The sequence below is a fragment of the Pelodiscus sinensis genome, chromosome 13 (genome assembly GCF_052426305.1).
Source record: "Pelodiscus sinensis isolate ZL-2025 chromosome 13, ASM5242630v1, whole genome shotgun sequence".
Taxonomy (NCBI): Eukaryota; Metazoa; Chordata; order Testudines; family Trionychidae; genus Pelodiscus; species Pelodiscus sinensis.
This window is the reverse complement of record NC_143064.1, coordinates 4,744,142-4,769,308: the sequence shown is the minus strand read 5'-3', so window position 1 is coordinate 4,769,308 and position 25,167 is coordinate 4,744,142. Positions and strand designations below refer to the sequence as shown.

At 54.1% G+C, this 25,167-nt stretch overlaps 1 protein-coding gene across 2 annotated transcripts in view; it reads left to right on the top strand.

Annotated features, from left to right (window-relative positions):
* The first annotated feature begins 23,422 nt into the window (after window positions 1–23,422).
* GPC3 (glypican 3) overlaps window positions 23,423–25,167 on the top strand; it is a 309,949-nt gene continuing 308,204 nt past the window's right edge. The window contains exon 1 of one of the 2 annotated variants that reach the window (XM_075941138.2): window positions 23,423–23,648. In XM_075941138.2, the coding sequence (XP_075797253.2) occupies window positions 23,501–23,648 (148 nt within the window). In that variant the 5' untranslated portion in view covers window positions 23,423–23,500. The remainder of the gene's footprint in view (window positions 23,649–25,167) is intronic. The other variant, XM_075941137.2, reaches the window with a different exon arrangement.

Sequence of the window (25,167 nt, the reverse complement as noted above, 5' to 3'; positions counted from 1 at the left end):
GTGTTGGTGCTCCAGCTCTGAGCTCCCCATCCTGCCTAGACCCCCGCCCCCACATCACTCCTGCACCCTGCCTGCCAGGCAGACCCCTCCCACCCAGCCTGCTCCTGCCCCCCCTTCCTGCCCCCCCACCCCCACTTCACTCCTGCACCCTGCCTGCCAGGCAGACCCCTCCCGCCCAGCCTGCTCCTGCCCCCCCTTCCTGCCCCCCCACCCCCACTTCACTCCTGCACCCTGCCTGCCAGGCAGACCCCGCCTGCCCAGCCTGCTCCTGCCCCCACCTCCCCCCCCCGCCCCCTGCCCCCCCTGCCCCCTCCTGCCCCCACATCACTCCTGCACCCTGCCTGCCAGGCAGACCCCGCCTGCCCAGCCTGCTCCTGTCCCCACCTTCCTGCCCCCCACCCCCACTTCATTCCTGCACCCTGCCTGCCAGGCAGACCCCGCCTGCCCAGCCTGCTCCTGTCCCCACCTTCCTGCTCCCCCACCCCCACTTCACTCCTGCACCCTGCCTGCCAGGCAGACCCCGCCTGCCCAGCCTGCTCCTGTCCCCACCTTCCTGCCCCCCACCCCCACTTCATTCCTGCACCCTGCCTGCCAGGCAGACCCCGCCTGCCCAGCCTGCTCCTGTCCCCACCTTCCTGCCCCCCACCCCCACTTCATTCCTGCACCCTGCCTGCCAGGCAGACCCCGCCTGCCCAGCCTGCTCCTGTCCCCACCTTCCTGCCCCCCACCCCCACTTCATTCCTGCACCCTGCCTGCCAGGCAGACCCCGCCTGCCCAGCCTGCTCCTGTCCCCACCTTCCTGCTCCCCCACCCCCACATCACTCCTGCACCCTACCTGCCAGGCAGACCCCGCCCGGCCAGCCTGCTCCCACCTTCCTGCCCCCCACCCCCACTTCATTCCTGCACCCTGCCTGCCAGGCAGACCCCGCCTGCCCAGCCTGCTCCTGCATCCACCTTCCTGCCCCCCCACCCCCACTTCACTCCTGCACCCTACCTCCCGGGCAGACCCCTCCTGCCCAGCCCGCTCCTGCCCCCACCTTCCTGCCCAGCCCCCACTCCTCAAGCCTGCTTCCCAGCAGCCCTCTGAACCCCCCCTCATTTTTGTCCCTACCCCAGAGCCTAGGGGTCCACACAGTCTGCTAGCCCCAAGCCCCCCAGGCACTGATGTGTGTGGGGAACGGGGGGAGTGTCTGTCTGCTTCCCAGTGGAGGGCCACGTCACTGAGGGGTTGGGTTTGTGCGGCTCCCGACTGATTTTTCTGTGGGTCAGTGGCCCCTGGCCCGAAAGGGTTCCTCCGCCCCGTTCTAGATGGCAGGCTGGGGACGGGTAGCGGGGACCCGGTCGGAAAGGACGGCGTAGTTCTCTTGTGGGGCCTCCTGCCTCGCTGCGGCTGCAATGGCCCCTTCACACGTCCAGTCACCTGCCAGCGACCTGTCCACCATCGTTACCCCACGGCAGCATTCGAGTCTCTCCTCCCTTACCCTGGCTGCCGGGCGACCCCCACTCAAGCCAGCGTCCCTCCGCGCCTGAGTGCGGACATGGGGCGAGCAGGCTCGGAGCGGCTCATGCTGCTAAATAAATAAACGGCGCATGCCTGGGTAACCCGTAGCCCTGCCTGGAGAGCAGGGGGCTGGACCAGGAGAGCTCTAAGGGTCCTTCTCGGCCTGCGGTTCTGCGCAGTAGAAATAAAGCAGCCCATAAATATGTCATCGGCCTGGGCAAACATAGGAAGCCCTTATCTGCCCCGCGGCTGCCCAGACGGGCGGTGGGGAGCTCAGATAAAACGGGCCCCACCGTAGATACAGAGCCAAGCGTCGGGAGATTTTAAAGCAAAACCGTCCTTGTGCGTGTGTCTGTCGGGCATCTGGGACCAAACACTGGAATGAAACTGCTCGGTCTCTGCTCGACGGTGTGTGTCTTGGCCCAGGCACCAGGACCTGAGGAGGGACAGCAGCCGCGCTGGTTGCTGGGGATTGGGACCGGCGTGTGGGGAAGAGGCCGTATGGAAAAAGAGAGCCAAGAGGGACCGCTCGTCCCCCTGCCTGCCGGTGCCAGACGCTGGCGCGTGGCTACGCTCCCTCAGAGCCAGGCTCGAGGGCGGTTCGGGACCCTGGAGGTGACCGTGTTCCGGTCCACGAGACAGCAGGGGCGTGTTTGTCGCTTCCGTTTTACCGCTGCTGAGCTGCTGAAGATCCATTCGGGGTCTTCGCCTTGGGAATTCAGCATCCTCCTCGCACCAGGGCCTGTCTGGAGGGTGAGGACGCCCCGCGGCGGCTCTGAGAGGGGTCGGCAGCACAGAGAGCTGGAGCCGAAGCGGCAGCTAGTGCGCTTGGGAAAAGCGGGTCTCTTGCAAGCGGCCAGGGCGAGAACGTGTCCCTGCCTTTTCTGGCACCTGGGGCGTGTCTCCCCACAGGGCAGACTGCCCAGGAAGTCAAGCTGGTATCCTTAAAGGCAGGCCTGCCAAGAGGGCTGGGGTGTGTCCAGGGGCCTGGCAGATTTCAAAGGGCCTGGGGGCCCTGGGCTAGCAGCAGCGGGGGGGGGGACGAGGTAGGTTTATTGCCCCCATTGCTGCAGTGCCCCTGGAAGCAGCTGGCACCGTCCCTGTGGCTCCTGGGACGTGTCTTGGTGCCTCAGCCCGGAGCTCTGGCTCTGCAACTCCTCTTGGCCGGGAACTGCCGGGGCGGTGCCCCCCCCCCCGGCCTCCCTGCCTAGGAGCTGCTGCCAGAGGGGTGTGCTGCTTGGTTTGGGAGCTGCCTGAGGTAAGCGCCACCCCCACAACCTCCTCCAGCACCACAAGCCTCAGCCCCAGCTCAGAGCCCGCACCCCAATTCCCTCCATAGCCCACACCCCTCTCCCCCCACACCTCAACCCCCTTCCCTAGCCCAGAGCCTGCACCCCAATTCCCTCCAAGAGCCCACACCCCTCTCCTCCCTACACCCCATCCCCCTGCCCCAGCCCAGAGCCTGCACCCCAATTCCCTCCAAGAGCCCACACCCCTCTCCCCCCACACCTCAACCCCCTTCCCTAGCCCAGAGCCTGCACCCCAATTCCCTCCAAGAGCCCACACCCCTCTCCCCCCACACCTCAACCCCCTTCCCCAGCCCAGAGCCTGCACCCCAATTCCCTCCAAGAGCCCACACCCCTCTCCCCCCCACACCCCAACCCCCTTCCTCAGCCCAGAGCCTGCACCCCAATTCCCTCCAAGAGCCCACACCCCTCTCCCCCTCCTGCACCCCAACCCCCTGCCCCAGCTCAGAGCCTGCACCCCAATTCCCTCCAAGAGCCCACACCCCTCTCCCCCTCCTGCACCCCACCCCCTGCCCCAGCTCAGAGCCTGCACCCCAATTCCCTCCAAGAGCTTACACCCCTCTCCCCCCTACACCCCATCCCCCTGCCCCAGCTCAGAGCCTGCACCCCAATTCCCTCCAAGAGCTTACACCCCTCTCCCCCCTACACCCCATCCCCCTGCCCCAGCCCAGAGCCTGCACCCCAATTCCCTCCAAGAGCCCACACCCCTCTCCCCCCACACCTCAACCCCCTTCCCCAGCCCAGAGCCTGCACCCCAATTCCCTCCAAGAGCCCACACCCCTCTCCCCCTCCCACACCCCAACCCCCTTCCCCAGCTCAGAGCCCGCACCCCAATTCCCTCCAAGAGCCCACACCCCTCTCCCCCTACATCCCAACCCCCTGCCCCAGCTCAGAGCCTGCACCCCTCCCCCCCACCCCAAACCCCTGCCCCAGCTCAGAGCCTGCACCCTTCCCTCCCTCCCCCACCGCAGACCCCTGCCATGCAATGACCTCCCTGATCCTGCGCCCTTCTCCCCCTCTATACCCAGACTCCCTCCCAGAACCTGCACCCCGCACTAGCTCCCACACCCCAACCCTCTGCCCCACCTCAGAGCCTGCACCCAGACTGCCTCTTGGAACCCACACCCCTCTCCCTTCTGCCACACCCCAACTCCCCGCCCCGCCTGGGGAAGGTGAGCGCGAGTGGGGCAGAGTGCGCGATGGAGGGAGCTGGGGGCAGGGCGTCGGAGAAGGGGAGGGTCTTTAGATTTGCGTGGTCCCAGCTGGCAGCCCTACCGGGCGGGCACGTGGAGGCTCTGGCCGTGCCGGAAGAGCACGCCCGGCAGCAGGCCAGCAGCTGGAGGGGCACCCGCCAGGGCAGGGGCAGCGCTGGCCAAAGGTGGGGCGGACTGCGTCTGTGCAGGCCCGGCTTGTGTGTGTGGGGAGGGGACCCATGGGTTGTCCTGCCCGGGGGCCTGGAATGGTGGTTGCTGGGCCCATGGCAAGGACAGAAAGAGCCCGTTCCCTCAGGCCTGCTCCCCCACATGCCACACGGGAGCCGTAGCCAAGCCGTCTTGTTACACGCAGGCGGTCTGCACTCTCTCTAGCGCTAGGCCAACAGTCCTGCCCTCCCTTGGCCTTAATTCAACGCTTACCCGTTGGCAAATGTTGTGCAGGAGTTTTCTCCCCTGCAAAGAGTCTTGAAAATACCTGCCTCCCCCCTCCATCTCAGCCCCCCCCCCATTTTTCCCATTGGGAGAAAAGAGGAGGCCAGGGATGATAAAAAATGGAACAAGTTTGAGCACCCTGAAATTCCCCCCCCTACAATTCTCAGTTTGATTATCAAACAATTGTCTGCTAAAAACAAAGTGTTTGAGAACAATCCCCCTTCCCCCACTTCCAGCTTCAAAAAGTACAGACGTTTTGCGTGTCAGCTCGGTGGAAAATGTCAAGAAAAACCCTGCCGAAATCCCATCGTTTTCGAGCTGTTCCAATCACCTGTCTAAATCACCGCAATTCTCTCCCCAGGTTTCTCATATTCGTGCCACTTAGTCCTGGTCGACACACAAACTGGCTCCATGCAGGGGGTTGGATGCTCGTTTCAGAGCAAACATCCATGCAGGCTCTGAAACAACTAAATCGGTTTTCATTCCGTGTGCGTGTCACTTCTAGCTGACCCAGGCATTTGACTATATCCCCTGGCTTTCAGTGGTCCTCGTTCTGGGGCTGAGAGAATCTGTGAACACCAATGCCTGGCAAATGTTTTAAATCTGGCAGGGATTTATTTTTTCTAATCTGATTCATGTAGCTGAATTTAATTTGCAGCACCTGGCACGGGGAGAGCGGGAGAGGGATGCTCATATTATGACGTGTGATGGATCTGGCACAATCGATTTTTTTTTCTCCCTTCTTTCTGTTGATCTGCAGAAAGTGACCCCGTGGCAAAATTTGGCAATGTGGCACCAGAGACCCAGCGTGGCTGTTAGGATGAGCCCCTGCCATGTTTTTATAGCTCTCCTTGTTGTGTTACCTCCATTTGACATACTCATGTTGCCCAAGTGATGTTGGAAGGCATTAGCCCTGCTCTTTCCCCCATAATTGTTCAATATTTTCATTAGCGATTGAGATGACGGCGTGGAGAGCACGCTTATAAAGTCTGTAGATGGTACCAAGCTGGGAGGGCTTGCAAGTGCTTTGGAGGAGAGGGTCATAATTCATAATGATCTGGACAAACCGGAGAAATGGTCGGAGGATTTCAAAAGGACTTCAAAAGGATGAAATTCAACAAAGACAAAAGCAAAGTGCTCCACTTAGGAAGGAACAATCCGTTTCACGCACACAGACTGGGAAGCGACTGACTAGGAAGGAGTTCTGCAGAAAGGGATCTCGGGGTCAGAGTGGACCACATGCTAAATATGAGCCAACAGTGCGACACTGTTGCAAAAAAAAAAGCAAACGAGATTCTGGGCAGCATTAAGGGTATATCTAGACTATTGGTTGGTTTTTTTTTTTTTTCAAAAAAAGTGGCCTTTTTTCGAAAAAACTTCCCCTGCGTCTAGACTGCTGCCGCGTTCTTTCGAAAGTAAATCGAAAGAACGTGGCAGTTTTTTTTGACCGCGGAAAACCTCATTTTTACGATGAATAATGCCTTTTTTCGAAAATGCTCTTTCAAAAAAAGGCACTATGTAATGCAAACTGTGCTTTTTTGAAAGAGAGCATCCAGACGGCCTCGGTGCTCTCTTTTGAAAAAGCAGCTTGCTTTTTCGAAAGTACTGGTTGTAATCTAGATGCTCTTTTTCAAAAGAGGCTTGCAGTCTAGCCGTAGCCTAACAGGAGTGTTGTGAGCAAGACATGAGAAGTCATTCTTCCACTCCGCTCTGTGCTGATTTGGCCTCAGCTGGAGTATTGTGTCCAGTTCTGGGCATCACACTGCAGGAAAGATGTGGAGAAATTGGAGAAGGTCCAGAGAAGAGCAACAAAAATAATGAAAGGTCTAGAGAACATGAGCTGTGAGGGAAGACGGAAAGAACTGGGTTTGTGTAGTTTAGAAAAGAGAAGACTTTTCACGGGCCAGATTTTTTGCACGCCCTGACGCTAATTTTACAATGGTGCAAACTCACTGACGTCTGTGGAATTATTCTTGATTTACACGGGAAGGTAAGAGGAGAGTCAGGTCCATGGATTTCTGCGCTTCAGACAAATGTTTTTCATCGAAGAGCAATGGGATATGCTGGAAACGTTCCATGACGTCTGATCACTCGAAAGGTGTAAATATGGTGAACTTCATTACCAAGCAATTAGAAACAGGCTACATGCAAAGACACTGATGGAAGAGTTTTGGGTAAGCTCGAAAGTTTGTCTCCCTTAATAGAAGTTGGTCCTATAAAAGATATTACCTCCCCCACCTTAAGGCCTGTCAGAGGGAGGGGCAACTGTCCAGGGGATAGGCTTTCCAGGTGTCCAGTTTTTGCCCAGACAGTCCGTTATTCGTGGCCCCTGTCCTGGTAAAAAAAAATACCCAGAAAATTTTACATGTCCGGTATTTCCTGTATTTCTTGGATGGTGTCTGGTGGGGGGAGTGAGGAATGCGGGGAGTTTTAAAGGTGCAGTGACCTTTTTTTTTTTTCCTGCCATGTTCGGGATTCTTTGCATCTGGCAACCCTACCTGGGGCCTGGTGATTCAAAAGGGCCTGGGGCTTTTGGCCCCTTTAAATCACCAAGGGAGCCCTGTGTAACGTACTGTGGTAAGCTCTGAGGGCTGGTTGGTGGTGGGGGGGATGCAGTACAGCATGCTCCAGCCCCGCCCCTTCCACCTGATGCTCCGCCCTTTCCGGGAGCACAGAGCTGGGCCCCCTCACTTTGCCCAGGGACCTGGAAAGTCTGTTGGCCCCTATGCCCACCGTTGCCTGAGAGAACCTCTGTGACATTGCATCTCATCTGGGGAGATACAGTAAGTATTGAAATCACTAAGCTGTAATCAGGATTTAGTGTGGCGTCTCTGTGGCAGAAAATAGTCTCAGAGGAGTAGCGGGGTTAGTCAGTATCGGCAAAACCGACGAGGAGTCCTGGGGCACCGTAGAGACTACGCCTTCCAGAAATGCCCATGCGAGTGAGCATCCTCATGCACCCCGTTCTCAGTCTTGTGATTTGCAAAGCTCACGTCTTCGCTCTTTGTCTAGCCTTCGTTTGCAGTAAGCTGGTGAGAGCTGAGTCCGCATTGATTAGCCAAACCGTGTAATTTTTTGAGACACTTTACCTGCACGACCGATGCTCTGTGAGTACCGCTTTTGGAACGATCCAGTAATGAAGTCTTATCTCTTGGATAATCACTGACAAATGAAAAATAGCAGCGTGATGGATTTCTGCTCTGTGCTCCCCACAGCATCTGTAGTGCCTGTCCATAGTGAAGGAAGTAGGTTATTCTCTGCCCCTCCCACCTTGGTAAAAGTCTAGACTCCCATTATAGGTATTCCAAGCTCCACTCCTGTCTTGCCCCATAATCCTTCTAACCTTTTACTTAGCCCTAATGGGTCTCCCAAAGAATTGCTGGTACTATGTCCAATCCTACCGCTGCCAGCACAAATTGAATTAAGTGTGCATCTAAGAGGAGGCTCTTAAGCATTGGGAATTGCTATCACTATGCAATGTATATTTCCACACAAGCATGAAGTGAACAGAAAAAGAGCTTTCTAACTAGTCCTGCTGCAGTGTGTGGGGTGTTTTAATTTGCAAAAGTACTCCGACAGCAGTACATTCGGACATAACGCTGACTTTCCTCCTCCGACAGCGGTACATTTGGACGTAACGCTGACTTTCCTCCTCCGAGAGCGGTACATTCGGACGTAACGCTGACTTTCCTCCTCCGAGAGCGGTACATTCGGACGTAACGCTGACTTTCCTCCTCCGACAGCGGTACATTCGGACGTAACGCTGACTTTCCTCCTCCGACAGCGGTACATTCGGACGTAACGCTGACTTTCCTCCTCCGACAGCGGTACATTCGGACGTAACGCTGACTTTCCGCCTCCGACAGCGGTACATTCGGACGTAACGCTGACTTTCCGCCTCCGACAGCGGTACATTCGGACGTAACGCTGACTTTCCGCCTCCGACAGCGGTACATTCGGACGTAACGCTGACTTTCCGCCTCCGACAGCGGTACATTCGGACGTAACGCTGACTTTCCTCCTCCGACAGCGGTACATTCGGACGTAACGCTGACTTTCCTCCTCCGACAGCGGTACATTTGGACGTAACGCTGACTTTCCTCCTCCGACAGCGGTACATTCGGACGTAACGCTGACTTTCTTCCTCCGACAGCAGTACATTCGGACATAACGCTGACTTTCCGCCTCCGACAGCGGTACATTCGGACGTAATGCTGACTTTCCGCCTCCGACAGCGGTACATTCGGACGTAACGCTGACTTTCCTCCTCCGATTTCCTTCCTCAATTTCATGGTGTTTTATCCCCCTCTTCTGTGTGATCATGAAAAGCAACTGTCTCTTCAGGCCATGTCCAGTTCTAAGGCATCTCTGCTACTGCCATGTGACCTGCCTGACCCCCATTACACCCCCTGAAAGTTAATGATTCCTCCGCGGGAGCTTTTTTAGAGTGAGGGAGCAGCTACTGACATGAATTCTCAGTTATCCCAGCTAACATGTACAGCTAAAATGAGGAAGGAATATTTACCGCGTATCAATTATTTCTCCCAGGGCCCCCACTGTGTGTTGTGTGCTGTGTGCTATACTGAAGATCTGTTGCTCTGAATATGTTCTTCTCCCCCGCACACTCACAGGAGGGGCCATACGAATCTACGCACCACTGCAACTCCCACTTTGCAAAGGGTCTAAAATAAGGCTGATATTTCGGCGTGAGCCCTGATCCTGAGAGCAACGTGCTGATTTCCGTAGGATCTCAGCAACATCCAGCATCAAGGCCATGGTTAAGCAACAGGATGATTATAGGGGCGAGAACGCCAAAGCGCAACCCTCCCACGAGGAGCATTTGTACTTTGGGAGCGTACTGCTAAAAATCTCACTCGGGAATCAGCTGTTGTCTGGCTGTCTCAGAGGGGAGAACGGCGGCTTTTTGCAGCGTCGCAAACCTCTGTCCTCCCAGCATGAAAACAAAAGTACGGCCCCTTGCCACGGGTAGCAGGGCGGATGTTCTCCGCACCTCCGGGTCCCTGTAGACAGAGCCGTCCTGCCCATAGGACAATTCGGGGAGGCTGCCCCAGTCCCCACACTTGGGGGCAGCTGCCTCAATTGTCCTATGGATGGGACGGTCTTGTGGGTGGCGGCCACCCCGTCCCCTGCAGCCACCCTGGTGGCAGGAGCTGGAGCAGCCGACAGTCTGCTCCACTCAGCCCCCCCAACCCTTCTCAGCCTGTGGTTTTTCTGCAGCAGCAGGAAGCAGACACCCCCCCCCCCCCCCCAGGGCTACTGCCATGTGACCTGCCTGACCACTTTGGTTCCTGCCACAGCAAAGTGAGGTGCAGCGGGCTACGGCTTGCATCATGCAGGGCAGGGGCTTAGGGGGAAGCAGTGGGGGGGAAGGGGCATGGTGGCAGGGGCTGCCCTGGTCATTTCTAACATGAATTTGTGATGCTAAATAAGCTTCATTTCTGGGGAGAAAGTTTCATCGTCAAGCCAATATCCGGGTTCTGAGGAAATGGGTTTTGCCTAGGAAGCTCATGATGCGTTCTCTCTATTTTTGTTAGTCTCTAAGGCTACATCTACCCAGCAGCGTTATTTTGGAATAACTGATGTGACGGCGAAATAACAAAGAGCGTGTTTACACAGTGAGCCCGTTTGTTCGAAGTAATGGCGAGCGGGAGGATTTCTTACGCCGACTCCTGTAACACTCATTTCATGAGGAGTAAGGGAAGTTAGAGGAAGAGGGCTCTTCTTCGCCTTCCTGCTGGGTAGACCTCACCAAAAGCAGAATCAAACAATTTCAACTTCAGCTATGCAACTGACGTTCAAGAAGCGTAGCTTAATTCGACTTTTGCCCTGTTGTGTCGATGTGCCCTAAGGTGCTACAGGACTACGCGCTTTTTTACAGGTCTGTGAGGCTATGTCTGCATTGCAATGCTATTTCGGGATACCAGAGTATCCCGAAATAGCTATCCCACATCTTCACAGCAAGCCCGTTATTTCGGGCTCACTCTTCCGACGTCTCTGTAAACCTAATTCTACAAGGAGTAAGGGACATTTCAGAATAGCGCTTTATTTCGAAATGTGGCGCCATGTAGACGGCACCAAATGACAAAATAAGCATCTTGAAATAGCATTGAAATAAGACATGCAATTTGCATAGCTCAAAATGCGTATCTTATTTTGAGTTACGGTGCAGTGTAGACGCACTTTTAGTATGCAAGTTCTTGGAACGGATTCTGAAAGAGAAATTAGTTAAGAACCTGGAGGTAAATGGTAACTGAGATCAAATCAACCCAGTTTTATGAAAGGTAGATCATTGTGGACCAATCTGATTTCCTTGAGAAGATTAACTCATTTTTTTAGACAAAGGAAACGCAGTAGATTTAATCTGCCTGGCTGTCAGTAAAGCATCCAACAGATCTACATGAGAAATTGCTAGTTATACTGGAGAAGATGGAGATTAATATGAGAACTGAAAGGCCGAGAAGGAAGTGGTTAAAGGGGAGACTACAACGAAAGGTGAACTGCCAGAGGAGGGAGGTTACTAGTGGAGTTCCTCGGGGATTGGTCTTTGGACTGATCTTATTTAACATTTTTTACTAATGACTTTGGCCTAGTATGCTAATAAAATTTGGGAGCATGCTAATAAAATTTGGGAGCATGCTAATAAAATTTGCGGATGACTCAAAGTTGGGAGGAATATCATGCAAGATGATCTGGACAACCTTGAAAAGTGGAGGAATAAGACCGAGATGAAATTGAAGAGTGTAAACCTGTAGGGACTAATGAAGAATTTTTGCAATAAGGTGGGGTCTTATAAATTGGAAGGGACAGAGGACGAGAAGGACCTGGGTGTATGGGCTGATCACATGTTGATTATGAGCCAGCAATGTGATGCGGCCATGAAAAAAGACTAACGCAGTCCTAGGTCGCAGCAGGTAAAGGGTTTCCAGTAGACATTGGGAGGTCTTAGTAGTAGGCATGTCAATGTGTAGATGACTACATGGTTAACCGTTAAGCCTGGGCATATCGGTTAATTTTGTCGACTACACGTATTCTCCCCCCCCTTGCTGCTACTTTTAAACCGGCTCCCCACAAACACTGGATCCGCCTGCCCAGAGGGTGAAGGGGGCAAGCAAGAGCCAATACACGTGGGTTTTAAACTGGCTCTGCAGATCTGCTTGTCCTTCCTTGCTGCCTCCTACAGAGGCAGGCAGTAGGGGTCAGGCAGGAGCTGGTGATGGGGGGAACTGGCTTAAAAGCTGGTTTCCCCTCAGCATCAGCTCCCTGGAGCCACCTCCCCCCCCATGCTGCTGCCTCTTCCTTGGACCCCCCCAGACAGGGGCTGCTGCCACCTCACGCTGCTGCCTCTGTATCAGGCAGGGAGCCGGTCTGAGTGGGGAGCTGGTTTTGAAACTGGCTCCCCTCGTGGACTGGTTCCTGCTAGCCACCCTGCGCTGCTGCCTCTGACAGAGAGGCAGCAGCGCGGGATTGCAGGGGGCTCTGTGGGAGTGGGGCCGGGAGTGCACTGGCTGCTGGCCATGCCCCCGGGGACTATCGAATAGTCGTGTAACTGCTACAGCTTGATGCAGTTACACGAGTGTTCAAATACCCGCTATCTAACATCCCTATGTGGGACCTTTATAGAAGGCCTGACCGATGAGACCTCAGCTGGAATACTGCGTGCAGATCTGCGCTCTCCAGCTATGTCTACACTGCGGCAGTTTGTCGGAAGAGGAAATGCAAATGGAGCGCTCATTTGCAAATCTCGCGCTCTCGTTTGCATATTCTCTTCCGCTCCTTTTGGCGAAAGAGGTGTTTGTAATAAAAAGCTCTCGGTAGACGGGGCCATTTGTCGGAAACCCCCCATTTTGCGCAAGTTCCCTTATTCCTCAAAAAATGAGGTTTTCAGGATCTTGCGCAAAACGGGAGTTTTCCGACTAATGGCCCCGTCGACACAAGGCTTTTTATCGCAAAAATCTCTTCCGCAAAAAACATCGGAAGAGAATAAGCAAACGAGAGCGCAAGATTTGCAAACGAGCGCTCCCTTTGCATTTCCTCTTCCGACAAACTGCCGCCGTGTCGACGTAGCCTCAGTGGTGAAGAGAGACGCATGCAAACTGGCGCAAGCTTAAAGAAAGGCTGCACCGTTGAGCCGAGCAATGGAAAACCTGCTTTGCGTGATGAGATCCAAAGAGCTTGGCTTATTTAGCTGAAGCAAACCAAGGCCGAGAGAGGTATGCTTGTTGATGGAGGGAGGTAACTAGCGATGTCCCCCCATAGTCCTGGGAAAAGGGGCAAACAGTGAGGTGGCAAATTTGGCAGCTGAGAGAAAAGTACTTCAGCTAGGCCAGAGCAGACGGTGGAGCGTGGCAAAGGGGTCGCGCAAAACGTGATGGCTTGTCAACAAAATGGCAGACGAAATCCAGTGCTGATAAAGGCAAAGGCACGCGCATTGGAAAACGTCATCCTAATGCTCCATCCAACATGACGGGGACCAAATTAGTCGTTGCCACTCAGGAGAGAGATCCTGGCTAGTTCTCTGAAAATGTTCCTGCCGGTTCAGAACAAGGCCACAAACATGCTGAGGGGTTTGGAACAGCTGCCATATGGGGAGAGATTAATAAGCAGGCCTGCTGACCGGGGGGGGGGGGGGGGGGGGAGTTAAGGGGGCAGGTGCCCAGGGCCTGGCGATTCTGAAGTGCTCGGGACTCCCAGCCGTTGCCACCACAACTGGGAGCCCCAGGCCTGTTAAATTGCTGCTGCAGCAGTATGCTCCGGGTGGCACTGAGGGCTGACTGCCCTCGCCCCACCCGTTTCTGGAGTATGGAGTCAGGCGCCATCCTCATCTTGCCCATGGGCCTGGCGCGACTGTCAGTCCCCTGTTAATAAGACTGGGATTTTCAACCATCAAAAGAGATGACTAAAGGGGGGGATATGATAGAGGTCTATAAAATCATGACAGATATGGAGAAGGTGAATAAAGAAAAGTTATTTACTTGTTCCCATAACATAAGCACTAGGGGTCCCCACGTGAAATGAATAGGCAGTACGTTGAAAACAAACCAAAGGAAGTTTTTCTTCACAAAACCCACAGACAACCTGTGGAACTCCTTGCCAGAGGATGTTGTGAGGGCCAAGATTATAACAGGATTAGAAAAAGAACTAGATAACTTTGTGGAGGATAGATCCATCAGTGGCATGGGCGGGAATGGTCTCCCTAGCCTCTGTTTGTCAGAAGGAGATGGATTATGTGATGATTCCCTGTTCCGTTCATTCCCTCTGGAGCACCTGGCATTGGCCTTTGGTCTGACCCCGTGTGGCTGTTCTTACATTCTCATACATCAGAGATGAAAAAACAGGGCGTGAGACGCATGATTGGAATTAAGGCTCAGCATCGAGACACGAACAGACGGACGTAAACTGGCCATCCACACGTTTCGGCTGGAAACGAGATGGACGTTTCTAACCATCAGCGGTGTGACGTTCTGGAACGGCCTTCCAACGGGAGAGGTGGGGGCCAAACCCCTCCTTGGCTTCAGCACTGAGCTTGGGAAGTGCCTGGAGCCGATGGCACGAGGGGGCTGCCTGCGGGGGCATGTGGCCCATTTGGATCGGCTAGTAGCAAATAGTGGCCAATGAAAGGACACTCGACGGGGATGGCTAATGCAAAAGGCCTCACATCGCTGGATGTGGGGCTGGGGAGAAACTGACCCTAGGGTTTGGGGTTGTTTTATTTTGATTTTTTTTTTTTTGGATCGTCCTCTCAGTGTGGGGGATGGGTCACTCCTAGGCGCGACCCATAAATGGTGCATTCTCAGCCATGTGCAGCCCTTAGTTTAAACTGGGATGTAAAGACATCAGGGACTCAGCCCGCGAGGGGTCCGTGAGAGGAACGAGTGGGTGAGGTCCTGGGGTGTGTAATGTGCAGGAATTCAGGCTAGATAATCACTAGAGTTCCTTCTCGCCTGAGTCTATAAAGCCAGAGCCTGTAAAGAACAACAATAACCTTTTCCCTACTCGGTTTGAAATATTACAGCACTCCGCATTCTCAATAGCTACCAAAATACTGTATATTGTGCACTGTATATAATCCCTTATTAGAATAGCATGCTTCACAATAGCAGTTTACTTGCACGAAGCAGTACAAGCTCTATTAAATGTACGCAGCAGGCATGAAACTAAATACATGATATGCCTGAACACTTTATAGACCGCTATAATTCAGGCCATAAATGGGACCCGGATTGCAGTGCTGCATAGAACGCGACGCTTTAGGTACCGATCTTTGCATCTCTCCTTTCAGGCTAGCTGGTTCTTCATCCAACCAAAACCCTTGGCTATTTTGGTAAGTAATAGCATGGTATTATCTCAAACCGCGTGGCACTGTGCTTGAAAAGAGGCTATACATACACTCGACACCCCCCCCCTGCATGTAGGCAGCCCCGGTTCTCCTGCCGGCCGCTGTAGAGGACCAGACCGAGCCGTGGCAGCCTGGCCTGCTCCCTCCTCCCCCAGCTGCCGGGTTGAGGCCAGCCCAGGCCTGGCTCTTCCCCCCCCCCCCCCAGGCCGCTCTCCCCCCAGCATCTGGGGGTGGGGTGGGCTGAGGCCAGTCCAGTCCTGGCTTTCTCCCCCGCAGCTGCTGGGCAGGGCTGAGGCCACGCCAGCCCCGGCTCTCCTTGCCCCAGTCCACTGGGCAGGGCGGAGGCTGCACCAGCCCTGGCTCTACCTCACCCCCTCCACCTCTGGCCACCAGGGGTGGGGCTGAGCTGAGGCCTTACCAGGCCCCAAACTCTCCCCACAGCTGCTGGGGGAGGAGGGCCGGGCCGAGGCCTTGCCACCCTGGGCTCTCTCCCGCTAGCTGCTTGGCGGGCGGGGGACAGGCTGAGGCTGTGGCGTGGCAGCCCCGGCTCCCCCCAGAGCACTGGGGAAAAGGGACGGGGGAGGAGGGAGGGAGAGAGGAGGCAAGTGGGATGCAGAGTGACGGAATGACGTCACTCTGTCATCCTGCAAGAAAACATTTTTTGTATAGAGAGAAAGATAGAGAAATGGGATCATGACCTTTCGTGGGCAAATGCCACTTCCTCAGATGAGCGGAAGTGGGTTTTGCCCACAAAAGCTCATGATCCTGTCTATATTTTTGTTAGTCCCTAAGGCTTGGTTGACACTAGGACCTGAGTCCGAAATAACCTCCCCCCCCAAGTTTGAATTTATAAGTGGTGCGTCCACACTGCCATTCTGGAATAAGGGGCTATGGAATTTGAACACCGGGCTTCAGCTTTACACGAGGAATAACGCTCTTCCTGAACTTGTAAGTTCGAAATAAGGTTAGTGCCGATGTTCTGGGGCCGCTAATTTGAACTTACTGGCCTCCAGGAGGCCTCCCGTAGCTCAGAGTCTGAGGTAGCACATCCTTGTGAACGGAGCCTGCCTTGGACCACAGTCAATCCTTCCCCAGAGTGAGGACAAGGAACTTGGAATTTGTAAGATCAGGGGCCCAGAAGTCAAATTTAGTAAGTTCAAAATAGTCTCCTACTGTAGATGTAACTGCCTGCAGGCAGAATTGAACCAGGGACCTTTGTGAAGAAGCTGCTACAGCTTGAGTTAAATTGCCAGTGGGCTCTTGGTTTGTGCTGTAGAGCTCACTCATTCTGCTCTCTTGTTGTAAGTGGGCTAAGTACCACTATGTGGCACATTGAACCACACCTACTAGGTTACACAGCCAGGGCCTAACGTACAACAGGACTTGTTGTTTTTGAAAGTCACAGACGAACCTGGCTACCCCCTGAGACGTTTAATACAGCTCACACCAACCAAGGCAGATAGTGGGTTTGAGGGCGCTGATTCCAATCTGATATTGCCGGCTGCTCTGCTAATTGCCATCAGAGCAAGCCCTACTCCTAATTTCAGAACTGCACAAGTTCCAGCTGGTGGTGTCATTTCACCTGTCTGGCTGACACACGTCTTGGTCGGCATGTTTAGGAGAGGCAGGGAATGTGCAATAAAGAATGCAGTTTGTAGTCAGAAGCAGAGGTAGGCAATCTATTAACCAATGAAAAAGCGGTTCATTCTGGTGTATTAGTCTTATATCCATAAAACATATGAACAATCTTTCCCTGGCAGGCATTTCCAAGGAACAAACAGGCAGAGCCGCTTTTCATTTCTCATTCCTTTTGAAAATTTGGGAGTAAAAAATAAGAGCTGTCGGAGAGCCACTAGCAATAATTTGATTCTGTGTCTGCAATGGAAGTTTTAAATGGATTTTCTCTGTTCAGCCACTTACATTCAGACCCTAACTATTCTCTCTGCTTAACAGCAGCAGGGTAAGGGACTGAGGTGAGTTTATCCACATGAGGAGGAGATCTTGGAGGAAGTCTCTTTAATAGGGGATGAAAAAAAAACCCATCTCAATTTACACATATCCCTAATGTGCACATTCTCTTTTACAATGGAGACTTCATTCACCGGGAAGGAACACAGCCCCCTGCGGAAACGGACACAACTGGTTCTTTAGGATTTTGCAAGGTCAGGAATATCATATGGACAAAGCTAGCCACGCTATTTGTTGTAAAAATATTTTAAAAAGCATAGGGTGCAAGCGATCCTTTTGTCCGATTGCAACTGGTCTGCAAACAGATTCTGATTTTTACGAATGTGTCGTTTGTTTCAATTTGTTTCATGGATGTTGTATGCACCCAGCTGCCAATACCGTGTGCGTGTACGGCTTCCATCGAGTTTACATTTGATGATCTGCCGGTTGGAATTTGCTACCTGAGCTGTGTGGCATGTGGGGCCAGGCTGGGATCTCGGCGTGAGTGACCTAGATTTTGAAAATTCTTCTGCCCAAAACAAATGTCACGACGTCAGCGCCTATTGAGTTCCAGCCTAAACTTCACTTTATTTGAATTTTCACAGGGACAAACCTGTGCTCATACAAATATTTGCCAAAAAGTGAACAGAAACCGCGGTGCTCCACATAGCGTTCCATGCCTGCAAACATGAAATCAGCCCTACTCGGTCAGACCATTGGGAGTTGTAATATTACAGATATGTAAGTAACTTTCACCCCGTTTAGGATTGTGTTTCCAGTGTGCATTGCTTTGTCATTTATCAACAGTACATCCAGCTCTCATTTTAGAAATAATTCTTCCGCTCTACTCTGCACTGATTAGGCCTCAGTTGGAGTGTTGTATCTGGTTCTGGGCACCACATTGCAGGAAAGATGTGGAGAAATGGGAGAAGGTCCAGAGAAGAGCAACAAGAACAATTAAAAGTCTAGAAAACATGAGCTATTAGGGAAGACTGAAAGAACTGGGCTTGTTTAGTTTAGAAAAGAGAAGGCTGAGAGAGGACATGATAGCGGTTTTCAAATATCTAAAAGGGTGTTACAAGAAGGAGGGAGAAAAATTGTTCCCCTTGTCTTCTGATGAGAAGCAATGGGCTTAAATTGCAGCAGGGGAGGTTTAGGTTGGACATTAGGAAAAACTTCCTACCTGTCAGGGTGGTTAAACAGTGGAATAAATTCCTTCAGAATATTGTGGAACCTCCATCACTGGAGATATTTAAGAGCAGGTTAGACAGACACCTGTCAGAGACGGTGCTTGGTCCTGCTGTGAGGGCAGGGGACTGGACTTGATGATCTCTCAAGGTCCCTTGCAGTTCTGGTATTATATGATTCAGTGATTCTATTGCCCAGACCCCCAGTTTTGAGTGGTCCTTTTGTAGCTCTTTGCAGTCTGCCAAGGACTTAACTATCTTGAGTAATTTTGTATTATCTGAAAATTTTGCCACCTCACTTTTTACCTCTTTTTTGAGACCGTTTATGAATATGTTGAATAGGAATGATCCCAGGACAGACCCCTGGGGGTACGCCACTAGTTACTGCTCTCCATTCTGAAAACTAACCATTTATACCTATTCTTTGTTTCCTATTTTTAACCAGTTATCAATCCATCAGAGGACCTTGCCTCTTATCCTATGACAACTTACTTTGCTTAAGAGCCTTTGGTGAGGGATCTTTCTAGAAATCTAAGTACACTATATCCACCGTATCCCCCTTCTCCACATGTTTTTTGAGCCCCTCAAAGAACTCTAGTAGATCAGTGAGGCATGATTTCCCTTCACAAAACCATGGCCACTCTTCCCCAACAAATTGTGTTCCTCTATATGTCTGACAGTTCCGTTCTTTACTATAATTCCATCCAGTTTGCTCAGTACTGACGTTAGACTTACTGGTCAGTAATTGCCAGGATCAGTTCTAGAGTGCTTTTTAAAGATTGGCATCACATTAGCCAGTCTCCAGTCACTTGGTACAGAAACGGATTTAAAGGATAGGTTATAGACCATAGTTTGTAGTTCTGCAGTTTCCCATTGGATTTCCTCAGAGCACTTGGGTGAATGCCATCTGGTCCCAGTGGCTTGTCTGGAACAGTTCCTTGATTTGTCACCTAAAAAAAAAGCCCAGGTTTGGGAAAGTTATTTATTAGTTCCCTAAATAGAAGAACTAGAGGACACTAAATGAAATTAATGGGTAGCAGGTTTAAAACTAATACAAGAAAGTTCTTCTTCACACAGCGTGAAGTCAACCTGTGGAACTCCTTGCCAGAGGAGGCTGTGAAGGCTAGGACTATAACAGAGTTTAAAGAGAAGCTAGATCATTTCATGGAGGTTAGGTCCATAAAAGGCTATTAGCCAGGGGATAGAAATGGTGTCCTTGGCCTCTGTTTGTCAGAGGCTGGAGAGAGATGGCAGGAGACAAATCGTTTGATCATTGTCTTCGGTCCACCCCCTCTGGGGCACCTGGCACTGGCCACTGTCGGTAGACAGGATACTGGGCTAGATGGACCTTTGGTCTGACCCAGTACGGCCGTTCTTATGTTCTTACGTTGGGAATCTCCCTCATAGCCTCATCCATGAAGACAGATGCAAAGGATTCATTTAGTGTCTCCGCAATCACCTTACTATCTTGGCAGGTTCCATTAGCATCTTGATCGTCCAGTGGCCCCGCTGGCTGTTTAGCAGGCTGCCTGCAAATGCGGTTTCCTGCTGAGTCCTGATCCTGGCTCACCCCCAGGCTAAGACTTTCAGGTGCTGTGTCCGTCCTGAAAGCAAATCACACCAACCCTCTGGGTGTGAAAATCCCCTCCAAAGCAGCTTCTCTCCAGTACTGGACTTTTGGCTGCGAAACAAGTGGTGATCTTAGCTTGGGCTACCTAACTTGTGTCAGCTAACGGGGGTTCAAACAGCAGTGACGACATGGCAAGTTGCCTATTAACTTGGGTTAGCAGCTTGAGCTAAACCCTGGAGGGGGTGCCTGGATGCGAACTTGAGCTTTGGTCCACAGTTAAAGACAGAGTCGCAACATTGCTGCTTTTGTAACTTCAGTTGGCCAACGGAGGTCAGGTAAACTGAGTCAAGAACACACCTTTTATCTGCTGCCAAGACAGACTCTTAAGTGCCCGCTGCGGATTCCTCAACTATTGAAATAGTGTCCCAGAAACCTCGTTAACCCATGGCTTGCCAGCTAAGGGGGTGAGTACACCTGACTTTCTCCCCTACCAGCTGGGAGGAGCTGCCAGAGAAGTGTTGGCTGACGGCTTTTGTCAAGAACGGTTTATGTAACGGTTTAAGTCTGACCCTGCGTGCTGATGCAATTCCAATGTCTCAGGGGCCACACCTCGAACCCCAAAGGGCCACTTTCAGCCCTCAGGCCGCCTATCACTGATTTGACTCAACTCTTTAGAGCAGAGACTGTGTCAGATTGTTCGTAAAGTACTAGCACAATGGGGCCCTGAGGTCAGCTGTGCTAATATCACATAAAAATAATGATACATAGTCCTAAGACTCAGGAACTCCTGGGGTTTTAGCCCTGGCTTTGCCCTGGTAGCCTTGGGCAAGTCATTACATTTTTCCGCTTCAGTTCCCCCACTGATAATACAGGGATTCTTGCCTATCTTACGGAATAGTTAATGTTAGTAAAGTCCATAAAAGTGCCAGCCATGTCACAAATCTCACTTAAGGCTGAAGAGAGGAAGATTGCAGGCCAAAGGAGCAGCATGGGGGTGGAGAGAGAGTTTCTATATGCAAATCAAGCAAGAGACTGCAAACCCCAGCTCCTGAGGGCTTAGAGGCCGATGTAGAAGCAAGGCGAAAAAAATGAAGCACACAAGACAGCAAAGCCGGGCTTGGGGAGATGTGTGCGTAAGTGCAAATGAGAATATTTATTCTTCAAACTCTGGTCTCATTTTCATAGGTTGCAGAAAAATTCCCCCCTCCCCTCCCCATCTCATCTGGCTGCTCAGTCTGTCGTAGCTGCTCATTTTGCAGACTGTTCTAAATTATTCTCTCTATAGCTAAAAGGGCCGGATGCAGAGTTTAAAAAACTGGCTGCGTGTGTAATTGGTGTGTGCAGCTCCTACCCGAATAGACACAAGTCAGTAGTGCAGAAACAGGGGATCTGGTCATTTACCAGTGAAACTACTCACCTTTGTGGAAATTGGATTCTACTATTAATATGTGTTTCGGATCATTTCCCTGGGGTAGAAACGTAAATGGATTTAAAAATAAGAAATCAACTAATTAAGAGCTATACATATATTTTTGGTAGGAAATCATTATTCCCTATAGTGCATCGGGTAGGATGGTACGTATGCAGAATACAGAGATGAGAAATGACGGGTAGAGCCGATGGCATGATCTCATATATATAAAGAGTGTCCGTGTGTCTGTCTGCAAGTCTGTTTGTTCAAGAATTTCTCCTAAACCGTCAGAGCGGGGGCTACTAAATTTGGTGTGCAGCGTCCTCTTCTCCTCACTCAAAGGGAGCCCAGGGGTTGGCTGCGCCAGGACAACCGGAAGCCCCGCCTGCCCCAAATCTTTTCTCCCTGACCCTTGTCACAGCACGGGAGGGCGGGGAGAAAAAAGGGCTCTGGTGACCAGGGGGAAGGGGGCGGGGGAAGAGAAATGGGCCAGGGCAACTGGAGGCTGGTGGTGATGGGGAGGGTGAGTAAATGACCCCTGGTGAGTAGGGGCTGGAGGGGTTAGTGGGGAGAGAAGCGAGCCCCTGGCAGTCAGAGGGGGACTTGGGGGGAGAGAAAAGGGCCATGTTAGAGGGGATGGATCTCCTGCTCTGAGACCCTCCTCTCCCCCCAACCCTCACTCTTGCACTCCCACCCATCCCAAGGCCCTGCCCTGAGTCCTGCACTCCCCTCCCTCTCTTGCCTTCCCCTCCCCCCCGCCCAGCTCCATTCAGCAGGCAGGTGAATGGAGCTGGCTGGGGACAAAGTACCTATTAAGGAGGATGAAGTTGAGCCCCCCCCCTTGGTAGGGGGAGATTGCTGGCTGTTCCCCTTGGTCAGGGAGCGAGGGGAAAGTGCACGGTTTTCTGCATTCCTCACTTTAGCTGGGGAGCACAGAGGGCAGGCGAACCTGGACCTGCCCCAGTTGTGCCCACTGGAACTGCAGTGGCCATGGAGAGGCGCTTCTCACCTGACCCCTGGCTGCTGGGGTGACAGAGAGCTGGGGTTGTCCTCTCCCTGGACAGCCTGCATCATGAACCCCCCTCCCCAGAGCAGTGATGCCAATGAAGCCTGGGCATTTTCATTTTACTTTCCAAAAATTGCTCCAGCTAAGGACCTGAGCAAGGCTGGGCAAATCGTCTATCACATCTGTATAGGAACGTTGTCTGCTGCTGGATTTCTGCCAGCCTGCAGAACGTGATGAGAGCTGTTTGCCTGCATCCTTTCCATGGCAAAGAAACCAGTTCGGTTTGGCTTTTGTAACCCACACACCCAGGCTACGTCTAGACTGGCACGATTTTCCGCAAATGCTTTTAACGGAAAAGTGTTTCCGTTAAAAGCATTTGCAGAAAAGAGCGTCTAGATTGGTACGGACGCTTTTCCGCAAAAGCACTTTTTGTGGAAAAGCGTCCGTGCCAATCTAGACGCAGTTTTGCGCAAGAAAGCCCCGATCGCCATTTTCGCCATTGGGGCTTTTTGGCGCAAAACAGTTTTTCGCTGTCTACACTGGCCCTTTTGCGCAAAAGCATTTCCGGAAAAGGGCTTTTGCCCGAACGGGAACGTCAAAGCATTTGCGCAAGAAGCACTGATTTCGGACAGTAGAATGTCAGTGCTTTTGCGCAAAATCAAGCGGCCAGTGTAGACAGCTGGCAAGTTTTTGTGCAAAAGTGGCTGCTTTTGCGGAAAAACTTGCCAGTCTGGACACAGCCCCAGTGTAGCTCGCCATCCCATACAATGGCACTTACAGCCAGAGATAAGAACAAGGGAGCTCTTCAGAGAGCCAGCTGGCGTTTAGCTCAGGCTGTAGAGGCTCTTACACAGAGGTCCCAGGTTCAAACCTAAGGGCTGGTTACACTTTGGAGGATCAGGAACAAGAACAGAGCCCACTCCAAAGTCACCGGCAGCAACATGGACATTAACCAGTGCCGCCGTGTGAAGGGAACAGTTTAGCTACTGACCCCGGCGATGGCTGACCAGCTCGGCTGCGGAGGAGGAGAGGGACCCGGCTGACAAACTAGCGATCGGGGCCGGAGGAAGCGAACCGAGTCTGGTACCAAGCCAAGGCGCGAGCAGACGCCAGCCTCGCCACGCGGGAGTCAGCAGCTGCGGGCATCTCGGGGCGCCTCTTCCCGCCTGGTGTGCTCCCCTGCGGGAGGTTTTACCCCGCCCTGGGGGGTCGGTTTGCCCAGGGGCGCAGCCCCCCCAGAGGGAGCGGTAAAGTCCCGATCTGAAGCCGAGTCGCCCAGCTCCCCGAACGCAGCGTGCCCGGAGCGGGGGTGGGGGGGCTCCTAGCGTGTGCGGTGCCCCTTCCCTCCTCGTGGGGGCGGGAAGGGGGAGGCCGCTCATCCCTCGCCCCCCCCCAGCCCCAAGCTCCCCGCCCGCACCTGGGCGCGGCCAGGAGGCGGCGGCCAATGAGCGCAGCGGAGGGGGCGGGCCGGGGAAAAGTTTGCCGGGAGCCAGTGGCGGCGCCGGGCCAATCAGCGCGGGCAGCCCGGCCCGGAGCGCCCGAGAGCAGCCGGGGAGCCGGGCGGCGGGATGGCTTGGGGCGCCCTGCGCCTGGCCCTGCTGGCCGCGCTCTGCCTGCGGGGCTGCGCCCAGCCCGACGCCACCTGCCAGCGCGTCCGCGCCGCCTTCCAGCTGCTGCAGCCCGGCGCCAAGGGGGTGCCCGACAGCCCGGGGCCAGGTGAGCCGGGCTTGGGGCAGCGGGGCCCCAGGAGCCCGCCGCGTCCAGCCTCCCTAGCGAGCCTGCAGCCTCGGAGGGGGCGGGCGGGCGCCCTGTGGAAGGAGAGAGGCCGGGAGCTCCGGGAGCCGCCTGCCCATCCCCGTCTCCTCCGGCCTGCGGGCGCTTCCCCGACTCCTGCGGGGAAAGTTGGCGGAAGCCCCTCCCCCCCCCCCAGTCTCCTGGCTCGCTTCGAGCTTTTCGGCCTGGTCGCCGGACCCTCTGTGGCCAAGCGCGGCCGTGGCGCAGCCCCGTGCCCGGGGGAGGGAGTTGCGCGTCGGCTCCCGCCCCGCCGCCCCGGCCCCTGCTGCCCGGAGGAAGGGGTGCGTGTCTCGCTTTGCTGAGTGACCTGGCGCTGGCAGAAGCTGGGGGGGGGGGGTCAGCCGCGGGTCCCGGAGCGGGGCCCCAGGCAGGGGACCGCGCTGCGCCGTGCGCCAGGGGACCCGGGGTTTGGTGCGCAGAGACGCGCAGGGGGAGGCGGAGCGGGAAGGAGAAGAGTTTCCCTGCGTGCCCCCACCCCCACTGCCCGCGGAGCTCGGCCCTGCCTCCCCCCGGCTCGCGGCTACTGCCCCCGGCTTCGCCCCGCGCCTCGGAGCGCGCGTTCCTTACGCACCCGGTCCTGAGCGGGCCGAGCGCGCACGCCAGCGGGATCGGGCCCCCCGCACGCGTGTCACCGGCGGCTTCTGCCCAGCTCCCTGCCGCCGATCCCCGCACGGAGCAGGCGGGAGTCGGGCGCGGGGCCCGCGTTTCCAGTCCCCTCCGCTTGTGGTTTGCCTTGCGTGGCCGCGGAGCGCGGGGGAAGGAAAACAAACGCGCCCTGCCTCCGGCACGGAGCTGGGGACCCGACCCTTCCCGGGGACCGCAGCGTGCAGGCATCTGCCTTCGGCCACTCGGAGGATCCCGGGTCAGCCCGCTCGCGACGCGCGGACTGGGCTGCGCTCATTGCGCGGAGGGAAGATTGTAGAGGGGGGGGGGACTCGCTTTTCAGGAGTTGTCTCTTGTAGCTACAATTCTGCAGCTTCCCTTTTTGGCAAGCGCGGGAGGAAAAGCCCAAGTCAAGAGCCTTGAGTCAAACAGGAGGAGGAGAAACACAGAGAGAACCTGCCCAGAGGGTTCATCCCTGTGTCCCAGGTCTGGGATCATGCAAAATTGTATCCCAGCCTGGGCTTCAGGAATTCTCTTGTGTCAAATGGAATAACTGTTGTGTCATGTGTTGCTGCTGTTTAATAGCCTGGGATCGGTGGCCCCTTGGCTCATGTGCGACAGCGCGCGAAAAATGCGTTTCTAATTCGAGCCCTGCGTGGACCGAAAACTGTATCTGTGTCGCATCCTCACCTGCAGCTGCAAAAATGAGCCGTGGGTATCGACATCCGCATCCCCGCATGTGGCTGTAAAGCGGATAGCTGCAAATGTTCAGGGGTCTAGATACACAATTTGCACAATACAAAAATGGGTGCCCTACGTGGGTACAAAACGTTGCCTA